We start from the raw sequence: 26,229 nt of genomic DNA, 5'->3' as shown, positions 1-26,229 counted from the left end.
ACTTTATTGCAGATATCGAATGTGGACTGCCCGCATCTATTTTACATGGCTCATATGATCTTATAAATGGTACTGTGGGCTATCTCAGCATGGTAAGGTACTCATGCGCTAAAGGCTATGAGATGATTGGACGCGCTTTGTTGACCTGTGACTTTGATGAACGTTGGAACGGCCCACCGCCACGTTGTGAGAGTAAGTTTTTTAGGAACTTCTAATTATTCTTCGTATATTTGTAACACGGCTATGAATTATCGATTGTTGAGGATCGAAACCAAATCTAATTAACCTTCGTAAGATCTTCGGGCAAAATTTGCCCCATTTTAGGGTGAAACACGATTTTTCCAAAAAAGTTTACGAATAATATTTTTAATGTTTTAAGATTTATTTTAGAAACTTAAAGGGTTCTAATGATTTTGGGCTCATATCTTTACGACTTATCTAGTTAAAGGCAATTTTTAGTAATCTGGTTTCCGGGTCAAATTTTAAACTATTAATTATTATTTTTATACCTTTCATGAACATGAAATGGTATATTAACATTGGTCCAATGTTTGTAACGTTGAGAAATATAGAAGATAGACTCACCATTAAGTATACCGAATTGATCAGGGCGACGAACTGAGTTTATATATCCATGTCCGCCTGTCCGTCCGTCCGTCTGTCTGTTGTTGAACGAAAAATAGTCCCTAAAATTTGAGATATCTCAATGAAATTTGGCACAAGGATGTATTTTCGTATTATATTAGACATTTGTCGGATCCGGTAGGATAGGACCACTATAACATATATCTCCAATACAACCGATCGTTCAGATAAGACGATTTTTGTCATTCCTGCCGCAATTTAGAAAGTATAAACGTGCAACTCGGTGATATATATTCTAATATATAATAGAAGATATCCTGAAAAAGTCACTTTGATCGGAGCTATATAAAGTTATATCCCACACAACCGATCGTTCAGATAGAATGATTTTTGGTCATTTCTCCCTTAATTTAGAAAGTGTAAACGTGAAACTCGGTGATATATATTTTAATATATCATAAAAGATTTTCTGAAAAAATCAATTTGATCGGAGCTATATATCCCATACAACCTATCGTTCAGATAAAAAGATTTTTGGCCATTTCTCCCTTAGTTTCCAATATAAAAACGTTAAACTTGGTGATATTTATTCTAATATATTGTTACGAATATTAGCAAAACTAAGGTGTGCTGCCAACTCTAAGCCGATGCGATGTACATATACGAGCAGCGGAGAATCAATGCACAAACACATGCATATATCTGAGATACTCCTGACAGTATGCAATGAGAGAAGCTATAAAATTGTGCAATTGTAGTTACAGCTGAGAAATTTGAGAGCTGATGGCAACTAGTAGATTCTGGAAATGGAAGCGCCTAGAAGATGCGAACGTTGAAATCAGAGGGTATAAAAGGCAGCAAATGTAGGGGCGCTGAAATTCAGTTTGATTTGAGCTATCAAGCAGTTATTGATTAACCACGCAATCTGTCGGGCAATAGTAGGGTTTAATTTGAGCTATCAATCAGTTTGGTTATTAAGCAAGCTATTCGTTGCAAATTATAAGTGTTATTGTGAAGTACATTAATAAAAACCATTTTTCCATTATTCAATATCGGAGATATTTATTCAACAGTTTAGTGATTCGAACTTAGTAGACGGTTGCAAATAAGCAGAATTTAGTAAATTCGTTACAATTGGTGTCAGAAGAGGAATTGTTGAATAAATTCCAAAGGACAACAATGATATGGCAAAGTTCAGTGAATTGAAGATCCAGCAACTGAAGAAGGAGTTGGACAGCCGTGGATTGAATACAACTGGCAATAAACTCGAACTTCAGGCACGACTACGAGAGGCAATGGAATTAGAGGGAATTAACGTGGAAGAGTATGTCTTTCATCTTGATGGCGAGGAGACAACAAAAATTGAAGAGAAAAACGAAACATCGCAGACAGTTACCAGCACAGACTTTAACATGATATTAGCTGAAATAACTGCTCAAACATCGACAGTGGTATCACAACTAGAATCCCAGGAGAACCGTATAACATCCAAGATGGAATCACAGGAGACACGTATTGCAGAAATGTCATCTGAAATAACATCGAAGATTGAAGCACAAGAAACGCGTATATCCGAAATGTTGTCGCAAATGTCATCTCAACTGGAATCGCAGGAGAAACGTATAACAGCGAAGATTGAAGCACAAGTGGATGAACAAAAAACACACATGGCGTCACAAATTGCAGAACAATTAAAAGAGAAAGAGGCACGCATAACATTACAACTCGAAGCACAAGAAGAGCGTATCTTAACGAAGCTGGAGGCACAGGAAGCAAAAGTCTCATCGCAGCTGGAAGGTTTTAGTGAACGGCAAGATAAAATGGAGGCCGAAATGGATGCTTTGAAAGATCGTATACAGGAGTTGCAACTAAATCGCCCAGCAGTTTCAACGACAATACAAAGGTAAAAACACCATCCTTTGACGGTTCTGTTCCTTTCCAGGTCTTTAAGCTACAATTTGAGAAGACCGCAACAGTGAACAACTGGAATGCTGAAGATAAAGTTGCTACACTCTTCGTAGCATTGAAAGGACCAGCTGCCGATATCTTACAGACTATTCCAGAGTACGAACGGAACAGCTATGAAGCATTAATGGCCGCTGTCGAGAGACGTTATGGAAGCGAGCATAGAAAACAGATATTCCAAATTGAGTTGCAAAACCGTAACCAAAGAGCGAATGAGACTTTGCAGGAGTTTGCCTAGGATGTTGAAAAGTTGGAACATTTGGCGAATGCCGACGCACCCGTGGAATACACCGAAAGAGTAAAAATTCAGAGCATTATAAATGGCATACGGGACGTTGAAACGAAGCGAGCCACATACGCAAACCCAAAGCCAACATTTGCAGAGACGGTATCACATGCATTGACTCAGGAAACTGCCTCACTATTGAGTAAACCAGCATACAAAGCTCATCGTGTGGAAGTAGAAAGGCCCGAGTGGGTAGACGTAATATTGGAGGTGCTGAAAGGATCGCAAAAGCGGAGTGGAAGAGTTATAAAATGCTTCAGATGCGATAAGCCCGGTCACATTGCACGTCATTGCGATCTTGGTCCTAATAGTTCCAACAATGTGGGCGGCCGTAAACGCAAAGCTGGAGGAGATGAGCAAGAGTGTGTCAGATGTAAAGAACGAAAACTTGCCCCAGCTATTGAATGTCCTGTGATATCTGTGTCGCAAATTGGTAGAAAATCGAGCAGTCTTACCGTCAGAGGGAATGTGGATGACAAAGAACGTGTACTGACTGTAGATACGGGCGCATCTCATTCCTTGATCCGATCTGACTACGGTTACTGGCGAGTATAACCAAGTTCAGGGAGAAGTGATATGTGAAGTCTTGATTGGAAATGTCACGGTTCTACACAAATTCGTTGTGGCGAAGATCGTTGAAGAAGTCATATTGGGAGTGGACTTCTTGGTTGACCATAACATCAAGATCGATATGCAGAGAAGGGTGATGCGTTATGAGGACCAGGATATATCACTTAACTTCAAGTTGGAGAAAGGGTTCAGTTGTAATCGAGTAATGGTGGAGAAGACTCGACAAAGGCCACGAAAGTCAAAAGAAAAGGTTGATGGATCGAATGGGCCAAATAAAGCGAAATCAAAAGTACCTGCGAGAAAAAGACCGGCATCGACAAACCCTAATGGATGCACTAAAACGACTGAAAGAATTTTTCAGAGAGAATGCAAGGGTGGTTTCAAGCCAGCGCGCACTACTATTGTGAAACGTCCAGACGATAATGATGATGCAAAGTCAATCCGTCAAGTGCAAGCTCTGCGAAGAAGTTCATTGGCCAAACAACAGATTGCGAGGGAACGATTAAGAATAATGAGTAGTAAAATGAAACGCAGGTACAATGAGAACAAAAATTCGGAAGGTTTCTTGGAGGGACATTTTGTGCCGTTATACAACCCTCACCGGCGGAAAGGTGTTCCATCCAAGATTCGGTGCAGTTGGGAAGGCCCGTACAAAGTTGTGAAGAAGATCAGTGATACCATCTACCGCATACAAACCACTGGGAAACCACGCATTAGAAGAGTGGTACATTTGGAGATGCTAGCGGCGGTTAGATCGGGAGATTTGTCTGATCGGGATGATCAGACTTAGGTGGAGGGCAGTGTTACGAATATTAGCAAACCTAAGCGGTGCTGCCAACTCTAAGCCGATGCTAAACAGTGATATCATGCACATCCATTGATCAATCATTATGTATCTACATAAACGAAAAAATAATTGCGTCTACACAAATGTACCATGTGCGTATACGAGCAGCGGAGAATCAACGCACAAACACATGCATATATCTGAGATACTCCTGAAAGTATGCAATGAGAGAAGCTATAAAATCGTGCAATTGTAGCTACAGCAGAGAAATTTGAAAGCTGATGGCAACTAGTAGATTCTGGAAATGGAAGCGCCTAGAAGATGCGAACGTTGAAATCAGAGGGTATAAAAGGCAGCAAATGTAGAGGCGCTGAAATTCAGTTTGATTTGAGCTATCAAGCAGTTATTGATTAAGCACGCAATCTGTCGGGCAATAGTGGAGTTTCATTTGAGCTATCAATCAGTTTGGTTATTAAGCAAGTTATTCGTTGCAAAGTATAAGTGTTATTGTAAAGTACTTTAATAAAGGCCATTTTTCCATTATTCAATATTGGAGTTATTTATTCAACATATTAGTGATTCGAACTTAGTAGAAGGTTGCAAATAAGCAGAATTTAGTAAATTCCTTACAATATCATAGAAGATTTCCTGTAAAGATCATTTCGATCGGAGCTATATATATAATTTATATCCCATACAACCGATCGTACATATAAGGGGGTTTTTTGCCATTTTTTGTTTTGTATTTATCTTAGAAATTGTTTAGGTATGTACATCATTTGGAGATTCCGAATAGGATAAGATTATTGTTCAGCCCCATTCATGAAAGGTATGAAGTCTTCGGCTGTGACCGTCCCGTCCTTACTTGTTTTTTTTTTTTTTTTTGTGCATTTTCCGCTTCTTTTAACATCTCAATTAAAACAAATATTATTAAATCATAAATTTACTTCTGGAGGTCAAACTTGATCTGAAGAGATTTAATGATCTTAAGTTTAAAGAACTTATTAAATTAAGAGCCTAAATGTTAGATTTTGAATGGCTTTTTCGTGACTCTATTCCGGAAGAGCGGCCGTATTTAAATAACTTTCATCATACAGTTTAGTAATATCTACTAGCCATGTTTTTTTTCTTTCTTGTGAAAAAGGGGAGTCCCGCTCAATTTCCGAAAAGTGGAAAGTGCCATCTCCTCTCCTTCGGCATGGCTATTTAACAAGGACCAATACTATTATAATATTTAGTATATCTAGATTAATAGAGAGAGGCTTAGTTAATTCTGGAAAAGTTCAGAAAGTATGTGAAATATTTCCAGGAACCTTTTTGGAATCACTTTTTTGAGTTCACTACGGATCTGTTTTTGGGACTTCTAGAACCAACTGTGAATCATTTGGGTAACTTTTCCTTATCATTTCGGGACTATTTTTGAAAAATTTCGAGATTATTTAGAGTCATAGGATTTTATTTTGGGATCATATCCCAAAAATTTATTTTCAGAATCGTTTTCGGGACCATTTCGTGATCATTTGGCATTATCGCGGATTGTATTTGGCATTGTTTCGAGGATAGTCTCCCGGCTATTTTTGAGGCTTTTTCAAAATAGAAATTGGACAATTTCGGGTAATTGGGAATAGCTCCGGGTTCAATCGGGATTGAATTCATAACGTACTGGGATTATTTTTTAAGCATTTTGAAGCTGTTTTGTGATTGTTTTCAGAAAATTAAGGCGCTATCTCTATAAAACAACGGGATAGTTTAGGGATCAATTCAAGATCATTTAAAAGACTATTTCGCGTTCGTTAAGGTGTCAATTAAAAACCTTTTCCGAATCATTTTCAACGTACTTCCGAGACCATTTAATGGACAAATTTGTTACTAATTTAGTGTCAGTTCAATACTAACTCCGGGCCGTTTTTTTCACTATTATTTTAAAGACCATTTATTAATAAATTTGGTATTGTTTCGGATCTCATCATCATCATTTATTGGCAGTCAACCGCCTTGGCGATTTTGGCTGTATTAATCCAAAAATCTACCAAAAGATAACTGTCGCCAATTAGAAACACCAAGGGAGATGAGGTCTTATTTCGGCTGCCTCCACCAACTCAATAGAAGTTCAGCCCATCCTCCGCATTTAAATATATTTGTTGATAGAAAAACTTTCTTTGCCGCATCATCTTTTTCCGTTCGTATAACCATGACCTAGGCACTGAAAACTTTGGGCTATTATTCGTTGCATTATCTTCATATTTAAATAAGCTTCGTACAACTAATTATTATACTTTCTTCGATACTCTCCATCGTTATTACCGACATATTTATCTTTCATACAATTATTCTCTCTAACACTCCAAGAGAAATGTCACCTTCTCTTGACACCGTCCATGATTCTGAGCCATTCGATACGTCAGATATGATGAACAACTTATAAGGCGCAACTTTCTTTTTGATTTGGAACTATATCCGTATTCTTTTGAGATTTTTTGTGTTATCATTGCGCAACTACTGGTGGTCATTAAGAGATCGTTTTTATGATCGCCTCTTCACTTTTTTTTTAGAATAGTATCAAGCCTTTATCTAAACCATTAACGATAGCCTAAACGAATCTCATAACTAATTAAATTTGCTTTCTCTGTCCATAGTTGTTGAGTGCGATACCTTGCCTGGTAATTACTACAACACTATTATATCTGCACCAAATGGCACGTATTACAGTTCCAAAGCCCAAATCTCCTGTCCCCCTGGCTATAGACTCGAAGGACCAAACGTACTCACTTGTTTGGCTACCGGCCAATGGAGTAGTGCTTTACCGCGTTGCGTTCGCCTTGAACCTTCCACGACGCCAGCAACGCATCCACCTACGTCAGCTCCGACAAGGCCATCTACACAAGCACCAACTACACCATCCACAACTCCGCATAGGCCACGCCTCACATCCACGTCCAGACAGCCTTCTTACAAACCGACAACCAGCACAACGCAAACAACAAGCACCGCATCGGTACTGGATATTAATGGCAGTGGTAAGTAAAATTTTGTTTTAATTAATTTTAAATTATTGCTATTTAAAATTTTTTATTTTCTCAAATTTAAAACTTAAGCCGACTCTGATGAAGAAGTTCCTTTCATTGTACCCGGTACTGTACGAGAAGAGTTCCCACCACGTCGCACATTGCGTCCGGTGTCTGTATCTAAACGTCCTATTACTACACCAACCTATTATCCCACAACTACTTCAACTACCACCACTACAACATCACACATACGACCATACGTTTCAGTGGAGTCCACTACGCGCAATACTCAGAATATTATACTTAATGCTCATCCACAGGATAATGAAATTGCGGACAGCGTTAATATTCGGCATAATCAATCACCGAATGTCAATGTTCCATTTTCCGTTGACAATGCTGATCGCAAAGAATCAAAGGAGGCTAAACTTAATTTGGGCGCAATTGTCGCTTTGGGCGCATTCGGTGGCTTTGTATTCCTGGCTGCCGTCATTACGACAATCATCATTTTGGTGAGAAGGTGAGTGGAATCAGATCAGTGTTGCTTTTTACATGAAACATTTTATTTTGTGTATAATTTTAAAAACGAATTAATCTCTCAACCAAGGGTGCAAAGTTTTTAATGGAAATAAGTGAAATAAAGCGTGTAGTATCCCTCATCCCTCATAGTCCGTTAGCCTCTGTAGAATACAAACGCTAAAGCTCTTTCGATTTGTCTTGTCATATAAACGAAAATTTCACGAACGAACCTACTTCTAAATATCTACCAAGATTTTGTTTTCCTTTAGATCTCCAAGGTTTTGAAACAAGAGTTTAATCGGCAGTAATGAAGATTTTTCAGCGTTGCCTACGACATTCGGGCCGTGGGGTTGCCATGGAAACTTATAGCTTCTCGAACCCAATTGTCAACCTCACCTACCTGAATTCTGTTTATTTAGCAGGCGATGCTCTAGTGACCCCATGCTCCTCACGGAATTAGGCAGTTGTTTGACCTAGATGGTTCCACGTGTTCATATCAAGTCATTCCCGTAATGGAGCTATTTTCCAGAACTATTTTAATGCAGCTATTTTCCAAAACACACCAGATTAATATCCGGCAAAGGACCATAAACTTCCAAATACCTTCAAGGGTCTCCTTATTGCAACAAGAGGAAGAAGACAGTGAGGCCTAAGTTTCCTACATCCTCCCAAAGGCTATACCTCCGAAAACTCCTTTCAAAGTTTCTTGCTGCTTTATAACCGTTAAAAAAAACCGTTTTCAGATTGTTTTCCATAGACTTGTGATATTCCTAAATCTCTTAATATCAAAGGAGCTAGATTTTTCGCTAGTTTGGCGCCATTGTTTCGGCCTCTAATGCACTATATTGGACCAAGACTCCCGGGGATTTGCTTATTTAATGTAGCACTTATTTAAGGGTCCCATTTGCCACCCACGTTTTTATTTAAACCTTTGAAAACCACATGCAGCCTCTTCACGATCCTCTAACTGAATGCGACTATCCGCAAATCTCGCAATATCGAATTCATACTCCAGCAGCTTGTCTTTGATCTTCAATTTGTGCACTGAGCTTATTTTAGGTATCGCATTTTCCCTTTTCGTGCTGTCGTTGGCATACTCTTTTGTCGTTTATAGAGAGGGAGGCCCGACTCGGTGTAGGCATTACCGTCCCAGCCGCTTCTTCTTCTCGGGGATCTCAGTATCGGGAGGTTGATATCAGCATCTCGTTTCGGGATCAGGTTTGTCGACCTTTCCAATTTCCTTTATTTGGTGTTTTATATTTGTACCCACTTGCGATATCTTGACATGACGAGCAGTCTCCGGAGTCATTTCCGGTGTTTATCTATGCATACGCAGAAAAATCGCGCGTACGTTAACGCAGGTCCTTATGGGATTCTGAGTACTGAGGCAGAAACAGCGTTAGCCAAGAGTTCATTCAACTGATCTTGCAGCACCAGCTTTAAGCTGTCACGCTGCGAAAGTAATTGCCAGCCAGTTCAGAGAAGTTTTACCCTTGGTGACCTTTCGAAATCATGTTTCCAGTTTCCGTCAGCACTACCTTACTGGTATCGATTCTGAGGATGCTTAATGAAGTATATTACGACGGCATCAAATTACTCTTCTGTTGGAACTCTGCCAAATAGATTTACAAAATATTTAGTTTATCCAGTATCTCCCGTCTGCTGAAATGCATTCCTTCATCCAACAACTGAGGAAGCACCCGAAAGTGGGTCGATATCCCTCGGTGTCCTTCTACCTTTAGCGATGCAGAATTGAAGTACTGACAAGTAAATGGACCACCATAAAGAGTACGAAATTTTCCTTTTTTAATAGAGGAACATGATTAAGATTACCTGACTTGACCATGCACTTGTATTTGCAAATAGCCACCACTCTTACCCAATGATAGTTAGCAAATACGCGGTTTCGATGTGAACGAAGCAAAGGTAAAGCATTAACTGTTTAAAACAGTTCATGTCTCACCCCTTCACATGATAGTGTATCGAAACCCGAACTGTATAAGTATGAATCGGATCTGTTACGGTTTCCATTTTAAAATTGTACTATCATCTCCAGCCTTCATCTTCTTCTTGCAGCAGTGCTTCGTCCCATGCAAAAGGTATACTCAGAAATTTTCGACTATATACTCTAATGGGAGTCCTAGGAAACTGGCAGTTTCAAAAGGGTTGAACCAGAGAGGCGTTGGTTCCACATTGCAATTGAAAAGATGGTTAGAGCTATGTGGGGGGGGGGGGGGCACATTATAGGCCAGACATGCAATTCGTATATTGCAAATAGTTCTGCGCAGTCTTCCTTCCCCAGCTGCGAGTTTCGGGTACTCGACTCTGAGAGTGGGGTTCGCCAGGCATTTATCGACGTATAACTTTGCAGACTCATCGTGGTTGATGTTAAGGGCCTGTTTACTATACTCATTTGGGTCAAACGGCTGAATTTTTGCGTACCAGATTTCTTCATGGTGCTTGCGGACTCCTTACGTCCCTATAAGGTTGGGCCTCTTCAACTAGTTGTCGGTAAAGATGCCCTGATCGCATCTTATTTTTGTTCAGGCAAAAATTTACTGTATCTCGGAACTCGGAATATCTGCTTTCCATTATATGATAATCCTCGGGCGCCATGAGAAGACATGTGTGCTGACATACGTTGCATTGTTAGGGTGAAATCAGTCGGCATATTAGCTCAAGTATTACCAACAACTTATGTTTGCCTATGATAGAAATTTTCCAAGTGTACGTCCAAGAACAAATAGACGATCGACCTTAACAAAGTTCCGTCTACATGGTGATCTTTAACAGCTTTGTCGTGACTGGGGTGTCAATGGGCTTACAATAAATAAATGTAAGGCCCTATAACCTCTGAGGTGATATTAGGCCGAACTTCTCTTCCCATTTCTGTCGTACTCCTTTTAATGTTTCCTACAATGGGACCTACATGTTTTATAACGACTCCCAACAGCATCTGCAAGGCAGATGAGTTCTCACTGAGAAGCTTTGCATGGCAGAAATACACTCGGAATGTTTGCCAAGTCACTGCCTGCGGCGACCCCGCTTAGAAAAACTTTCTCGAAAGCCAATGGGCTTACTGGATGAAAAAAATTTATTTCGATTAGAGAAAAAAATATTGATTTTAACCAAAATATGGCAATTTTAGTTTCTGTAACTATTACTGAGAATTCATCGGCACAAGAGAGCAAAGGAGTTCCTTATAGTGGGAAAGAGTGTTTTGCTACGTAAAAGATGGGCAAAGGTGCAGCTGCAACCGATCTTAGTTAACTCATTCCGGCTTTTATGTTTCATCTCTGAGTTCTACTGCTGCATTCCAACCACTTAGGCAGTTCACTTACCATTTTGCGTAAAGGCTTAATCTCTTTTTCTTCAAGGTGCTAAAGAAAAGTTGCAAAGTGGATTACACAGTCGCTAAAGTTTTTCAACATGCTCTTTTTGTTGTAGCGTTAAACATACTAAACTTGTTTTATTTAATTAAATCGGCCTAAAAGCTCCAAATTCATATTAAATAACTAAGCAAATATTTGGCCCAACTCAATCATACTCCCCAAAGGTTTTGGGGTCGCCAGAGCCTCGGCTGCTAAAGAAACAGTATTCATATCCTGTCTTTGTACTTTGTCGGGTTAAACAAGCTTTTTGTGGTTGACCACAATCTGCCGTCAATAAATTCCCGCGGAAGGTAGCAATTTTAACCACTTTGTTGTAAGTTTTAACAACTGCTTAATCTACCTTATGCCTAGAACCTTTAACTTGAATTCAGTTAAAATATCTTCCAAAGTTGAGTTTTCCCTTACACGGCTAAAGTTATGCAGATCCTACACGGTTTACGAGGATAATAAAAAGTTTCCGTTTAGATATTTAAAACTTCTGCATGAACTCAGCGGAACTTTTTGCGCCTGCCGGAAAGGGCGAAGTATTTCCTTTTTTCTCATATTTGTTTCCTGCCGTTTCCTTGTTCAAGTTTCTTCCCATGGCTTCCCACACCCATGCTTTAAATTCCCCTGACAACAATCCTGATTTATAACCCATTGTATAATACACATTTATTTCTTTAGATACGTATTTCGCTTAGTTTTCCTATTTTCTTTTTCTTACTAATTCTAATATCAAATCATGAAAGGTATAAAAACTTAAGCTTTAAAAAAAGGGGTACAAAAAATCGGTTTAGATGTCCATGCAAAGAAAAGTACTTTAATAATTCTTTAAACTCCAATTAACGCTTTTAGGCATTTGTAATCTTGTATTGTTGTTGTTGTGTATTATTATCATTCATTTAGCACCACGAACAGCAGGCGGCACAATGCAAAATGTTATTGTGTCAACCATGTTCACAGATCACGCCTACAATTCCCTCCACCCAATACCACACGAACCTCTATGACCCAATATAGTAACGCATCAACGCATCGTCCACATATTTCGCGTTCCAGCTATATCAGTCCAACGCGTCTATACGATCAACATAGTAGCATCAGCTCCTCAACACGTTATGCGGGATCACCTTCATTGTGGTATAATGTGCTGGCACTACCATTCGACGATCAAAAATTGGGACGCCGCGAACTAAGCACTTGCGGACGAGGCTATGCTGCACGTGCGGGTTTATTTAGCAGTTATCCAACACAGGAAAGGGTGGAACGGCAAGTCAAAAAATCCTCAAAACTAAATACAACTGCCAGTGATAATGATAGCGAAAAGTATGCGTAGAAAAGAGGACACACTATGCGCATAAAATCCACAAAGCGAACAAAGAACAAAATACTTTTAATAGGATCATCAAATAAATCGATCAAAAACAAAATCGAATTAATGTGCCAAAGAATTTTTATGATAAAATAATAAAAGCTTTCCAAAGAAATAGCAACAAAAAAAGCGAATACCAAAACCCACGATACGAACTTTTTAAGTACAATAAGAAAGTGGCCATATTTTTTTAGCGAAAAACAAAATATAAACAAACCTAAAAGCAAGCAACCGTTAAACCGATACACAGAAGATGAGACATGTAAGCAAGAAACTTCAACATTTCCTTAAATATTTACCCACATCACACATATATCGTTGACTCACTAAGGAAAACTTTTAATGCAAATGGGAAATATGTTAAAATTAAAATTAAAACAACAAAATACTTTTATTCGTTATTAGTAAATGCAATGCTGCCGCCTTGCTGTCTTGTCTGTGCACGCAACCAAATATGCATCCAACCGTACTCGTACCATATATCTGATCCATCCAATGAATCAGTAATTAAACCGATCATAGAAAACATTCATCCCATTCACCCCTCATACATGCAAAAGAGAAGAGAGAAAAGAAAATAATATATTAAACTCTTGAGCAGTGTTTACATTTGCTACTTCAGAGTAACAATAGCAACAAAAAAAGCACTGCTACTGCCCTCAATCTGAAAAAGAAGAGAGCATAGAGCAAAGCCGTAGAAGAAAAAATTGATAGCATTTTTTAGGCTCTGCTGCGAGCGATGTCATGTTTTAGAGCAGAGCAAATAGCTGAATAAAAACTCCAAATGAAATCCTATTTGTAGTGGAGCGAGAGCAAAAATATGTGTATGCTTAACATTTGCTCTGCTGATATGCAGAACTTTGTCTTTTCTCATTTCGTTTGGAGTTATTATGTCCACTTGCAGAACGGCAAGTTATCGTTTTAACTTAGAGTTAACTTGACATGAGGCGTTAAACTCATATATTTTTGAAATTTTTTTTAATTAACCCTGAGCAAAAAAATAGAACTTGCCGTTCTGCAAGTGGGCATTATTCTGCTATTTGCTCTGCTCTGAAACAAAACGTAGCTCGCAGCAGAGTATAAAAAATGCTATAAATTTTTCTGCTACGGCTCTGCTCTATGCTCTGTGCATGTTCAGAGCCGGAGCAATAACAAAAAAAAAACTCACTGCTTTTGACTTCCTAACAGAACATTTATACAGTGGTGGTCATATAATTAGATTATTACAGGAATAAATAAATAACTATAAGACGCGATTAAAAAATAAAATAAATGTAAGGCGCGATAACCTCTGAGGAGATCTAAGGGCGAGCTTCCCTTCCAATTTGCGTCGTTCTCCTCTTGATTTTCCCTACAAATTGGTCGGACGGGAACTACATGTTTTATGCCGACTCCGAACGGCATCTGCGATGCAGATGAGTTTTCACTGAGAGCTTTTCATGGCAGAAATACACTCGGAGCGCTTGCCAAACACTGCCGAGGGGCGACCCCGCTTAGAAAAATTTTCTTCTAATTGAAAAACCTTATTTCTAAAATTTTGATGTTTCTTTGCCCGGGGTGCGAACCCAGGGCATACGGTGTGGCAGGCGGAGCACGCTACCGTCACACCACGGTGGCCGCCCTGAAGAAATTTTAAACCGAGCTTCTTTTCCAATTTGCGTCGTACTCCATTTTATTATGGAAATATAAACTTCTTACTGAACAGAAGACCATTTGAATTCCATAATTGTGTTGTGTCATTTCTTTAAATTGCACAAACAGCGCTTACATATTATTTTTTTGGAATCAAGGATCGCGAATATAATTATACTGTACCCACTCTAGTTATAGAAATCATCGAACTCTGTTCACCGTGCCATATAGCCCTTATCCTAATACTTAAGTAGGTACAACGATTTTGTGGCATTATCTTCGGCGGAGTGACATAAAGTCGCGGGCCATAATGTCAATTGATCTTATGACCATTTGAAATGGCCACACGGTCAATTTAAGCTTATACAATATGAAATGACCACAACGTGGAATTATGAATGGTTATAATGTCACCGATATTGACCTTGCCACCATTATGATCATTATTTTTTTATTTGGACGTCGAGGCAGCGCACTGCCCTAAAGTGGTGCAATGAAACCAGACTAATCCTGTTTATGTACCCACATCTGGCGGTACCGCCGTTAGGCATAACTTCGCCGAAGGGAAAGGCGATTAAATCGCCATTATTTCGCATGCGCATTTCTCTGCGCACGCTTTCGGCATTTATCGATCGCGTCATCGCTAGAAACTCAATTTTACTCACAGAAGTCCAACACTGTATGTCTCTGCACATAAGGGGAATTAAATTCCTAATGGAAGGCTCCTTCACAAAAACTCTGTTACAGAAAGTATTTCGCCGTAAAAACGAGCGCAATAAAATATTATGTGTTTTGCTTTTTTTAATTTGGTGGGACAGTGTGAACAGAAAGAATCCTTCTCTATCCTACGTTTATGTAGATACACCGCCGTGACAACTCAATATCTACGTGAGGTGGTAGGTTAGTTCGCCGTGCTTCCGCTCGTACCATTCTGCTATATTCCGAACTAACATGAAAGTACAGCGCGCTTTCTTCAATTCTTTCCCACCTTTCTTGCCACTTAACTAATGTTCTTGACCTTGAATTTTTCTTGCCATCTTCAGATGGTCGGCCGATTCCATTGCCATTTCATACGACTGTAGATCTACTGAGGTTATTTCGAGATAAAACGAAGATCGCGTCGCCGGACACTTTCCGATAAGCACATGTTATTCGTATATAGGTAGGCTGCTGGTATATATAATGATCACTGGTTATTGAGTGAACTCATACTTTCTCCAGTGGCCATAAGGTCTTTTATAGAAAGCTTTCTGAATTAGAAGAAATTAACGTGTTCTAAGCGGGGTGGCTCCTCGGCAGTGGTGTGGCAAACACACCGAATGCCTTTCTGTTATGAATACCTTCTTCGAGAAAAGAAACCGGCCTTAAAATCCTTGGGAGTAAGCCGCACCAAGTATTAATTTATTTTTAAATAAGGTCCTCTCTGAGATCAAAAGACTAACTCTACTATGAGAGAGTTTGGAATCAAAAATCGAGCGATTTTTTATTTCGGTCTCATTTTATTGGAAACTCAGATTTAATACTGGTCCAGGGTGGGTTTCTTTAAAATAAGATTAATTAATTTATGTGAAAATTAGTGAAAGTTTAAGTATTAAATAAAGTAATACGCTTGAATCTGGAACCCATATCATGCAGATTGTTTTGCATTGTTTGAAGACGACTCCCTCAAAGATACTGTGGTACTGTGCATAGGATAGTGATAAAGTACCGGAAATTACAGGGTCTTTATCCGGAAAAGTTCTACAAGCATCGATAACACTCAACAAAACTTTCGAAGAGTGTCTTCAGCGCTATAAAAAGTAGAAGAAGATAGGGACTCGCAACTCTATAGCTGATATCGGCTTTTACCTCTCTCTAGCAAACATTCCTTTTACTGCAGCTTAAAAACAAGACATGAAGATTGTGCTTACTGGATTTAAAACAAAGTTTGCGATCAAAAGGAATGTTCGAATATATCTTATTCGAGATGAAACCTCAGCGAGCATGAAAAACCAACAAATACGATAAGAAATGAAGCACTGACTCGGATAGGAACTACTTTACAAGACCGCCTGCGCGAAGCGTACTAAAAGCGGCAGAAGTCGTGTTGAAAGAGAAAAAAAAAGACGTGCAAACAAGGATTTGGAGATGCTAGCTTAAAAGAATAATGTGAAAACGTTTCACAGAAATATGATTCATTATTCGAAATGGCGTTATGAAGATTACGCTTCTTCTCTTTATTAAAGAGTGAAATAGTGATGGAGTCTATATTCTCATACTAACCGGAATTTGTATGTGGATAACAATATTCCGGCTCTTATGGGAGATAGCACCAACAGAATGAAAGTAAAGAGCTGTTAAAGTTAATTTTACTACGCTTATGCAGAATAATATGGGATACAGTCGCTGTTCTACCTCATAATGTAGCGAAATGTACGTACGTCGTTCTTTCTGAAATAATGTATAGGAGACGTTCCCTACCAAAATAGGCTTTAACGAATTCTTTTCATGGTAAAATATTTCAAGCAGTAGAATTTCACTGCCCAACAACCATTCATTGCAGGGGCCTTCAATTGCAAACGATTAGGGAATCTATGCGGACCCTTTTCATGTATATCCAACATTTAAATCACATGTTTCATTGGAAGCCATGGAACCATTTGCGTCTAAAGACGCGTTTCTAACATTATTTTGTCCTGCAAAGTATCGAGACCTTTTTTCAAGAGTTAAATTTTAGCCACAAGTTTAGGTTGGCTGACTACTGCAGCGTCCTCAAAGCGGAAATTGCTGCGACTAATGATGCGGTGGATGAAAAGCTATCTAGTGCTACTACGATCTGCGCTTCGAGGGCAATCTTAAAGCCACAATAGGGGTGGACGGTTGGCGCAAGTGTGTTCAAATGGCGGACGAGGCGATACATGTGTACACAGATGGTTCCAAAGTAGTGGAAGCAGTAGGGTCTGCGGTATACTGTGCTGATCCGGAAATAAACAGATCCTACCGGCTGTCAGATTACTGTAGCCTTTTCCAAGCAGAAATAGTAGCCGTAACCAAAGCAGTAGAAACCCTGGAAGAAAATAGCCCAAGCTGCGATCGTGTTAACTTTTATATTGACAGTCAAGCAGCAATTAAGGCAATAATCTCGCATAGCACAGCATCTAAATGCGTGTTAGAGTGTAGGCAGTCTCTGGAGAAAATCGGGACAGGGAGAAGCATACATCTATATTGGGTCCCAGGGCATATGGGAATAGATGGGTATGAAAAAGCGGACGAACTAGCTAAAAAGGGCCCCTTGAAGCTTGCTCCGTAGACGTCCCAATTAGACTGGGCGAGATTAAGCGAAGGCGAGAGGTGCATATGATAGACCAAGCAGGGAAGGCGAGGGTTCAATCGCAGGGCTGTAAAGTGTCGAAGATTATGTGCAGGTTTTACAACCTTAGACTAACAAATTTGCTTCTATCATTAAAAAGAGAGGACTGTAGACTCATGACGGGTATTCTGACTGGACACTGCCTTCTGGCGTCACATGAATTAAATTAGGCTTGGTCAGTGATAGCAGATGTAGGAAGTGCGTGCTGGAGGAGGAAACGATCGAGCACGTTCTGTGCTCTTGCCCTGCGCTTGCCATGCTAAGACTCCAGCTGTTAGGAGTGATACAGCGGTCAGATCTAAAAGCAACAAGTGGCTTAAATTCTAGGAAGCTTCTAAAATTTTCCAAGAGGACGGAGTTATTTTATAAAAAGGTCCAGGTTTTTGATAGGGGTTTTCAGTTTGGTCGTTAAAACAAACTTCTGGTAACACTACGGACTTATTCAGTCTATATGAGGTTCTCATGGGCCGGCCAGTTCAACCTAACCTAACGGTCAGAGAACTTAAAATCTACTCTGATAGCCAAGGCCTAGACTTCAACTATAGTGCGATCGAGGGTGGTGCCTGACCTAGCTTGCAATTTCTAACGAACTATTTCATGATTAAGATTCTCTTGGTCTCGGGCCATAGTGATATCCCGGACAACTTTCAAGCGGTTCTCTTAGCCCGCATCGGTACAAGTGAGCCGGATGAAAATGCCTGTAAGGATTTCGAGATTCCGCTGACCACCTCTGGTCTTCCCTGCATAGACGGGCCTCGAGTCAGCTCAGAAAGCGTTGGGCGGACATCGCCTCTGGCAGGGTAGCAAGATCTTTCTGACGTAGATAGCAAGTGGCCTGCCGAAATGATTGAGCTCACTAAGGTTTATCTAGCAAAGGTCATTGGGGTTTCGCCGGTCATTTTCCAATGAGAGTACATGCGGTACATCTCAATATACTGGAAACCCCATCCTGTTGCAGCTGTATGGAGGTTGATGAGGTGGAATCATTGAGTCACTTTATGCTTGATAGCCCAGCTTTTCCCAGAACTAAGCCAAGGTATTTCGGTCACGACTTTCCTCGACACCCGGGAAATTTATTAAAGGTTGAGATCGGTCTCATTAGAAACTATATCGTTGGTACGCACCGGTTCTCTAAATAACTATACGTCATCGTTAATTTATGTGTTATCACAACGAATCTTCATGCTGTCTAAGTGAGCTTCCCCTTCCAGGGCATCTACCCCCTAACCTAACCTAACCTAGTGCTGAGTATGATATAAAAAAAATTGAGTTCCCGGGGAGGACCTCTTAAAATTAAAATCAACAGCTCCGCCTCTGACACAACTTTTGTTTACATATTATCTGATATTTAGGGGTGACATCGAAAAAAACGTAATTTTTGGCACACCCTAATCTATAGAAAATGCACCAGTGATTAGGTCATCATTATCAGCAAAATTAAATTAATTAATAAATGATATCTTATTAAATATTGACGGCAAGCTTTGAGGAAAAAAGTATGATAAAATAAAAACTCAAGTAAATCAGTTACAGTTCTAATTATATGTCCAACACTGTATCCTAACCGCATAGCTTGTATATGTTTATGTTTATTGGTTTCTTAGCGCCCATATTTCAACGCTTCTTCCTTCCATTCGATCACTCACATTTTCTTGGGTTGTGTCACACAAACATTGCACATTTCACGCACACCTCACATACATAAATGTTGTTTTTCTTTTCCGCATATCTATTGTTAATTTTCTTTGTTCACATCTTCAACCCACTTTTGTGTCTAATTTTGATTTGTTTGTATGTCACAGCACGTCCTGTTATATGTACATGTGATTCCATAAATATTTATATGTGTATTTTTTGGAGCTTGCGATGCATTCAATACTAATTTTCGTAATTTAATTTGCTTTTCTCTTTAAACAGAAACCGTACCACCCAACATTATCGTCATCGCGCCTCACCCGATTGTAATACAGTCGCCTCATTCGATAGTTCAACTTCAGGTTCACGTAACGGTTTGAATCGGTAAGGACTATATGAATTTTTTAGGGCGTTCAAATTATTTATAATATTTTCCAGTTACTATAGACAAGCTTGGGAAAATCTTCATGAATCTGCTTCGAAGAGTAGCACACAACATGCTTTACGCCGCAAGGATACAATGGATGCACCCAATGCGATGCATTCTCGTGATAATTTACGTGAAAATATACAACGTTCCAGAGATAATCTCGATCGGTGAGTATTAAGTTGTTAGATTAGGTTAGGTTGAACTGGCTGGTCCATGAGGATCTTACATAGACTGAATGAGTCCGTAGTGTTACCAGAATTTTGTTCTAGCGACCACACTGAAAAACTCCATCAAAAACCAGGACTTATGTTATAAAATAACTCCGTCCTCTTGGCAAATACTAGAAGCTTCCTAGGACTTAAGCCACTTGCTGCTTCTAGATCTGACAGCTGTATCACTCCTAATAGCTGGAGTCTTAGCTTGGCAAGCGCAGGGCACGAGCAGAAAACGTGCTCAATCGTTTCCTCCTCCAACCCGCACTTCCTACATCTGCTATCACTGGCCAAGCCTAATTTAAAGTGTCCGGTTAGAATACCCCTCATGAGTCTACAGTCCTCTGTTTTTAATGATAGAAGCAACTTTGTTAGTCAAAGGTTGTAAGACCTACACATAATCTTCGAGACTTTACAGCCCCGCGCTTGAACCCACGCCTTTCCCGCTTGGTCGATCATGTGCACCTCTCGCCTTCGCTTAATCTCGCCCAGTCTAATAGGGACGTCTGCGGAGCAAGCTTCAAGGGATGCACCCTTTTTAGCTAGTTCATCCGCTTTTTCATTCCCATCTATTCCCATATGCCTTGGGACCCAATATAGATGTACGTTTCTCCCTGTCCATATTCTCTCCAGGGACTGTTTACACTCTAACACGCATTTAGGTGCTGTGCTATGCGAGATTGAAACTTCTGCTAACGGACTGAGGCTGATTGACTTTGCCGGTGCTCGAAACATGGTCATATCCAGCACGAGGTTCATACATAAAAAGATACATCAAGCTACATGGCTGTCTCCTGATCGAAATGCTCGCAATCAGATCGATCACGTTGTGATAGACGGACGGCATGCCTCCAGTGTTTTAGATGTGAGCAGGATCCGAGGACCTAGCATCGACTCGGACCATAATCTCGTTGCAGACAAAATACGCACCCCCCTCAACGCGGCTAAAACCAAGGAACAAAAAACGCAAGGGAAGCTAGACGTCGAAAAGCTTCAATCACAACAGACTGCCAATGATTTCACAACTCGACTCTCACACCTGCTTTCTGAGAGCACAACTCATCCTGAAGGAATACAGGAGCAGTGGGAGCATATTTCCAAAGCACTTCGTACTGCCGCCGAGAAAAAAATTGGTCACCGGCGACCACGGAATTGCAACTGGTACGATGAAGAATGCCGCGTTGCAACTGAAAGAAAAGACGCTGCCTACAAGGCTACGTTAAAAGCGAGCGCTACAAGAGGAGTGTGTGAACACTATCGTGAGTTGAAAAAGGAAGCGAGACGCCTTTTCAGGAAAAAAAAAGCAGAAGCAGAAAGGCGTGAGTGCAAGGAGCTTGAGCTGCTAGCCACCAGGAATAACGCCCGAAAATTTTACCAAAAAATACGGCGACAGACGGAAGGTTTTAAGACCGGGGCAAACTCCTGTAGGAACGAAAACGGCGACCTTGTAACTGATGTCCAGAGAGTGCTTAGATTTTGGAGGGAACACTTCTCTGTTCTGCTAAATGGAGGCAGCAATTCACCGCGCAGAGATGAAGAACCCGATCCCGCAATCGATGATGATGGAATATATGTCCCCCCGTCCGATTATGACGAAGTTAGAATAGCAATAACCAGATTGAAAAACAACAAGACCGTGGGCGCTGATGGATTGCCTGCGGAGCTATTCAAGTGCGGCGGCGAGGAGTTGGTAAGGCGCATGCAGCAGCTTCTTAGCAAAATATGGGCGGAAGAGTACATGCCCGACGGTTGGAATCTAAGTGTTCTTTTCCCAGTCCACAAGAAGGGGGATACTGGAAAATACACCAACTATCGTGGAATCAGCCTTTTCAATATCGCATATAAGGTCCTTTCAAGTGTATTGTGCGAATGATTGAAGCCCACCGTGAACCGGCTGATTGGACCTTATCAGTGCGGCTTCAGACCTGGTAAATCTACCATTGCCCAGATTTTCACAATGCGCCAAATCTTGGAAAAAACCCGTGAAAAAAGAATCGACACACATCACCTCTTCGTCGACTTTAAAGCCGCCTTCGACAGCACGAAAAGGAGCTGCCTATATGTCGCTATGTCTGAATTTGGTTTCCCCGCAAAACTTATATGGCTGTGCAAAATGACGTTGAGCAACACCATCAGCTCAGTCAGAATTGGGAAGGTCCTCTCCGAGCCGTTCGAAACTAAACGAGGTTTCAGACAAGGTGACCCCCTATCGTGCGATTTCTTTAACTTGATGCTGGAGAAAATTATACTGGCTGCAGTACTTAACCGCACTGGAACAATATACTATAAAAGCGTGCAATTACTGGCATATGCTGATGATATTGATGTCATCGGCCTAAACACCCGCGCTGTTAGCTCTGCTTACTCCAAACTGGAAAAAGAAGCGGTAAAGATGGGTTTGATGGTGAATGAGGACAAAACGAAGTACCTGCTGTCATCGAGCAAAGAGTCAGCGCATATGTGCCTTGGCAACCACGCTACTGTTGGCACCCAAAATTTCGAAATAGTAAAAGACTTCGTTTATTTGGGAACCAGCATCAACACTAGCAACAACATCAGCACTGAAATCCAGCGAAGAATCAATCTTGGCAATAAATGCTACTTTGGACTAGGTAGGCAATTGAAAAGTAAAGTCCTCTCTCGGCGAACGAAAATCATACTCTACAAGTCACTTATCATACCCGTCCTGATATATGGGGCAGAAGCATGGACCATGACAACAGCAGATGAAGCGGCTTTGGGAGTGTTCGAGAGAAAAGTTCTTCGAAAGATTTATGGACCTCTACGCCTTGGCGATGGCGAGTACCGAAGAAGATTTAATGATGAGCTGTACGAGCTATACGCAGACATCAACATAGTCCAGCGAATTAAAACGCAGCGGCTGCGCTGGCTAGGCCATGTTATGCGAATGAAAGATGATGCTCTGGCGAAGAAAGTGTTTCTATCGGAACCCACCTATGGAAGCAGAGGTAGAGGGCGGCCCCCACTCCGTTGGAAGGACCAGGTGGAAAACGAATTAAACTCCCTTGCTGTGACCAATTGGCGCCGGTTCGCGGAGCGAAGGAGCAACTGGCGCGCCTTGTTGGACGGCCATAACCGTTTAGACGGTTAAGCGCCAACTAAGTAAGTATGTAAGTAAGCTATGCGAGATTATTGCCTTAATTGCTGTTGACTGTCAATATACAAGTTACCACGGTTGCAGCTTAATCTATTCTCTTCCAGGGTTTCTACTGCTTTGGTTACGGCTAATATTTCCACTTGGAAAACGCTATAGTAATCCGGCAGCATGTAGGATCTATTTATTTCTAGATCAGCACAATATACCGCAGACCCTACTCCTTCCACTACTTGGAACCATCTGGTTACAGATGTATCGCCTCGTCCGCCATTTGAGCACCCTTTCGCTAACCGTCTACCTCTATTGTGACCTTAAGATCTCCCTCGTAGCGCAGATAGGGAATTAGGTAGTCTGTTCGTCTTGTGATTAATGACGCTATACTACTATGGCCATATGGTCGGCGCTCAAGCTGCCCCGAGGCGCCGAGCCTGGAGCAGTTGTTAATGCTATGTTCTTTGCTACCAGGTCTGCAGGTGAAATGTGCAGAATGGCATACAGTGCAGCCGTCGGGGTTGTTTTCAGGGCTCCCGTAATGCTAAGCATTGATAGTTTGCATACCCCCCCCCCCCCCCCCAATTTTTTGAGGTAGGTGGTTTTTTGTGTGGCTTTCCACCATACAAGAACTCCATAGTATAGAATAGGGCTTACAATCGCTGTAACAACCCAATGGGAAAGAGTAAGGTTGTTATTATGAGTAGAAAAAACTTTAAAACATTCAGAATTTAAGGCAATTTCTCAAACTTTTTTTATCTAACTTAAAAAACTCCCAATTTGCAACTTTGGTTCCATATTTCATCGGGTTTAAATTTAAAACTTAATTGAGCGAAACGTTTTAAACCGAAAAATTCTTTTAAAAACGAACGCAAAAAGTTTAAGAAACCTTAAAAAAAATTGAAACATTTTTAGCTTCTAAAAAAAATCAAGAGTGTAAATTTATTATTGACAACGTTATGCCCTTAGGTTTTACCCCATGTTTCTATAAAAGTGTGCATAATAAACGAAACACATTTTTAACTTCTTTAAAGGTTGTGCATTTGCGAAATTCAGTATAGCTGAAACCCATCGGATATATTAATTGTAGTATAAATAAAAAGATTTTTCGATGAGCCTACTCTGGACATGAGCTGATTGATGAGAAGATTGACACTTGCTACAGCTAATGACTGTCTTTGGGCTTTCTTGATGGGAATAGGAAAAAGGAGGCATTTAAAATGGAAAGCCATATCTGTCGGTATCAGTGGAGCGCTTACTACTTTGTAGTTTTCGAAATTTGCGGATAAAATTAATTGCTTCAGTGACATTCGGTAAAAGCTTTGTGATGATAAGCCTTGTCCCACCACATAAAAGCGGAGGATCCAAGTTATGAAGTATAATTATTAAGGACCCTTTTTAAGGGTCAATCGATGAGGAGGAATTCCTGATGGCTCCAAGGAGCTAAGAAACTCAACCGGATAATGAGCAGCTTGGGCTTATTCCACGACTGTGTCAAAAGATTGATAAGTTGACTCGGTCCCTTGTAGTTTTTCTTTGATTTTGGCCGTAATTATATTAACATCCACATTTTAAGGTGCCCAAATTTCCGTTTCTTGAAGTAAGGGTTCGGCCTTAAGCATCCAGCGACTGTTTGTATGTTTAGATGTCTTTAGAACCTCACTTTGCCTTAATTTTCTGCTTATGTGGCACATGGGTATACCAGATGTGAGAGTACGTTGTACGTCCACCACACTAAAGAGTATCCGTCATTCATGGGGAAGCAACCGCCACAGCGATCTTCCTCTTTGCTCTTGCATCAGGTAATATCAAATTCAGCAGAGAGGCGCATACAAAAATACCAACCCCAAAGATTATAAACACCAAAAGATTACTAAACCCCCTAAAGGAATATTAGCTAAATCCAACTCAGCAGTAAAAATGTGGGTGTTAAAATAACCTGTGTTTGTATGGCAGCCGTGTTTTCCACATTTTACTTATGCTGTCAGGACTTAATATGTCATGTAGCTCCTTACCAATTTTCATTATTCTACCATTCCTACATCCAGAGTTATGCAGTATCAAAGATTCCATTTGTGTGGGCGGTGCCACACCCTTTTTATGTATCTTATTTTCAGCCTATGACCATCCCTGGATAGTTTCTAGTGGGTGTTTCATATTTGGGTGTTATCAGTCGATCCGCTACGGATGCAACCCGATCAATACCTACTTTTATATATATATACAGATAAGAAAGAGCTTTAGCTCATTCAATGACATCAAAATCGGCAAACCGACCCAAGTGTGCTCAACTGCTTGGGGTGACCGCTCTAACCTATCCTAATATATTGACAATATGAATGAATGAAGAAAGAGCGGCAGGTTCAAATATTATATTGTGGCGAATATTAGCATTTCGATACATAACTATGCTGCACAACAACGGTAAAGCAAGCAGTCACAGATACATGTAAACAGCGAAGCTAACAGCTAAGAGAATATTTCACATACATACATGTAGGCAGCAGCTAAGAGCAGAAGTTATAACTCACACACGCATATGCATACATAACTAGAAGACAAGTGTGAATACCGGATATATAAAGAAGAAATAAATAAGCAGCTGTTCGCAAAAATTAAAGACCTTAGGAAAGATATTCGAAATATATAACAGAGCAGTTAAAAGCAGCGCAAGCTGGGGAATAATGAATCAGTTTGATTTTAACTGTGTATAAGTGAAGTACGCGATAATTGTGAAGTACTACATTCTACCAAAGTAGTCTAAATAAAGAATATTTTGCTATACTGAATATTTGAGTTATTTATTCGACAGTTCAGAGATTCGAACGTTAACAGAAAAAAATAAATACATGTAAGGCGCGATAACCTCCGGAGAGATTTAAGGCCGAGCTTCTCTTCCAATTTGGGATGGGACCTACTTGTTTTATGCCGACTTCGAACGCCATCTGCAAGGCATATGAGTTCTCACTGAGAGGTTTTCAATGCAGAACTACACACGGAGTGCTTGCTAAACACTGCCGAGGGGCAGCCCCGCTTAAGAAAATTTTCTTCTAATAGAAAAAAACTTATTTCTAAAATTTTTGATGTTGCTTTGCCTGGGGCGTGAACCCAGGATCTTCGGTGTTGTAGGCGTAGCACCATCACACCACGGGTACTTAATTAAATTCGATATAATATGTATAAATGATGTATACGATACCTTCTTTTAGAATTCACACTTGCCATAATGGATGCATACAAAAAACAAAAGTAATGTTTGCCAATTTATTGACTTGATTCTTTCTCTTTTTAGCATCGGTCGCGATAATTACGGTATGCGTGAGAACTCTGAAATGGTGGTATCCGATGTATGCCTAAAAGGTAATACTAACAATCATCAAAAGTGTAACGATAATA

The 26,229-nt window shown here is 40.3% G+C and overlaps 2 protein-coding genes across 7 annotated transcripts in view; both read left to right on the top strand.

Annotated features, from left to right (window-relative positions):
* Positions 1–26,229, top strand: part of LOC137250409 (uncharacterized) — a 224,014-nt gene that overhangs the window by 193,171 nt on the left and 4,614 nt on the right. For 5 of the 6 annotated variants that reach the window (XM_067783150.1, XM_067783149.1, XM_067783148.1 and 2 more), the window contains exons 6-11: positions 13–192; positions 6,830–7,210; positions 7,289–7,721; positions 19,365–19,466; positions 19,521–19,679; positions 26,126–26,193. In XM_067783150.1, coding sequence (XP_067639251.1) covers positions 13–192; positions 6,830–7,210; positions 7,289–7,721; positions 19,365–19,466; positions 19,521–19,679; positions 26,126–26,193 — 1,323 coding nt within the window. Of the gene's footprint in view, positions 1–12; positions 193–6,829; positions 7,211–7,288; positions 7,722–12,000; positions 12,729–19,364; positions 19,467–19,520; positions 19,680–26,125; positions 26,194–26,229 lie in introns of those variants that run through there. The other variant, XR_010952937.1, reaches the window with a different exon arrangement.
* LOC137247726 (uncharacterized) lies at positions 20,458–26,060 on the top strand. The gene is made up of 3 exons (XM_067778686.1): positions 20,458–20,477; positions 20,580–21,486; positions 26,043–26,060. The coding sequence occupies exons 1-3, from the start codon at positions 20,458–20,460 to the stop codon at positions 26,058–26,060; spliced, it is 945 nt and encodes a 314-aa protein (XP_067634787.1).

Source organism: Eurosta solidaginis, chromosome 4 (assembly GCF_040869045.1).
Source record: "Eurosta solidaginis isolate ZX-2024a chromosome 4, ASM4086904v1, whole genome shotgun sequence".
In the NCBI taxonomy this organism is placed as follows: domain Eukaryota; kingdom Metazoa; phylum Arthropoda; class Insecta; order Diptera; family Tephritidae; genus Eurosta; species Eurosta solidaginis.
Note: the sequence above shows the minus strand (reverse complement) of the source record. Positions and strands in the feature narration are given on the sequence as shown.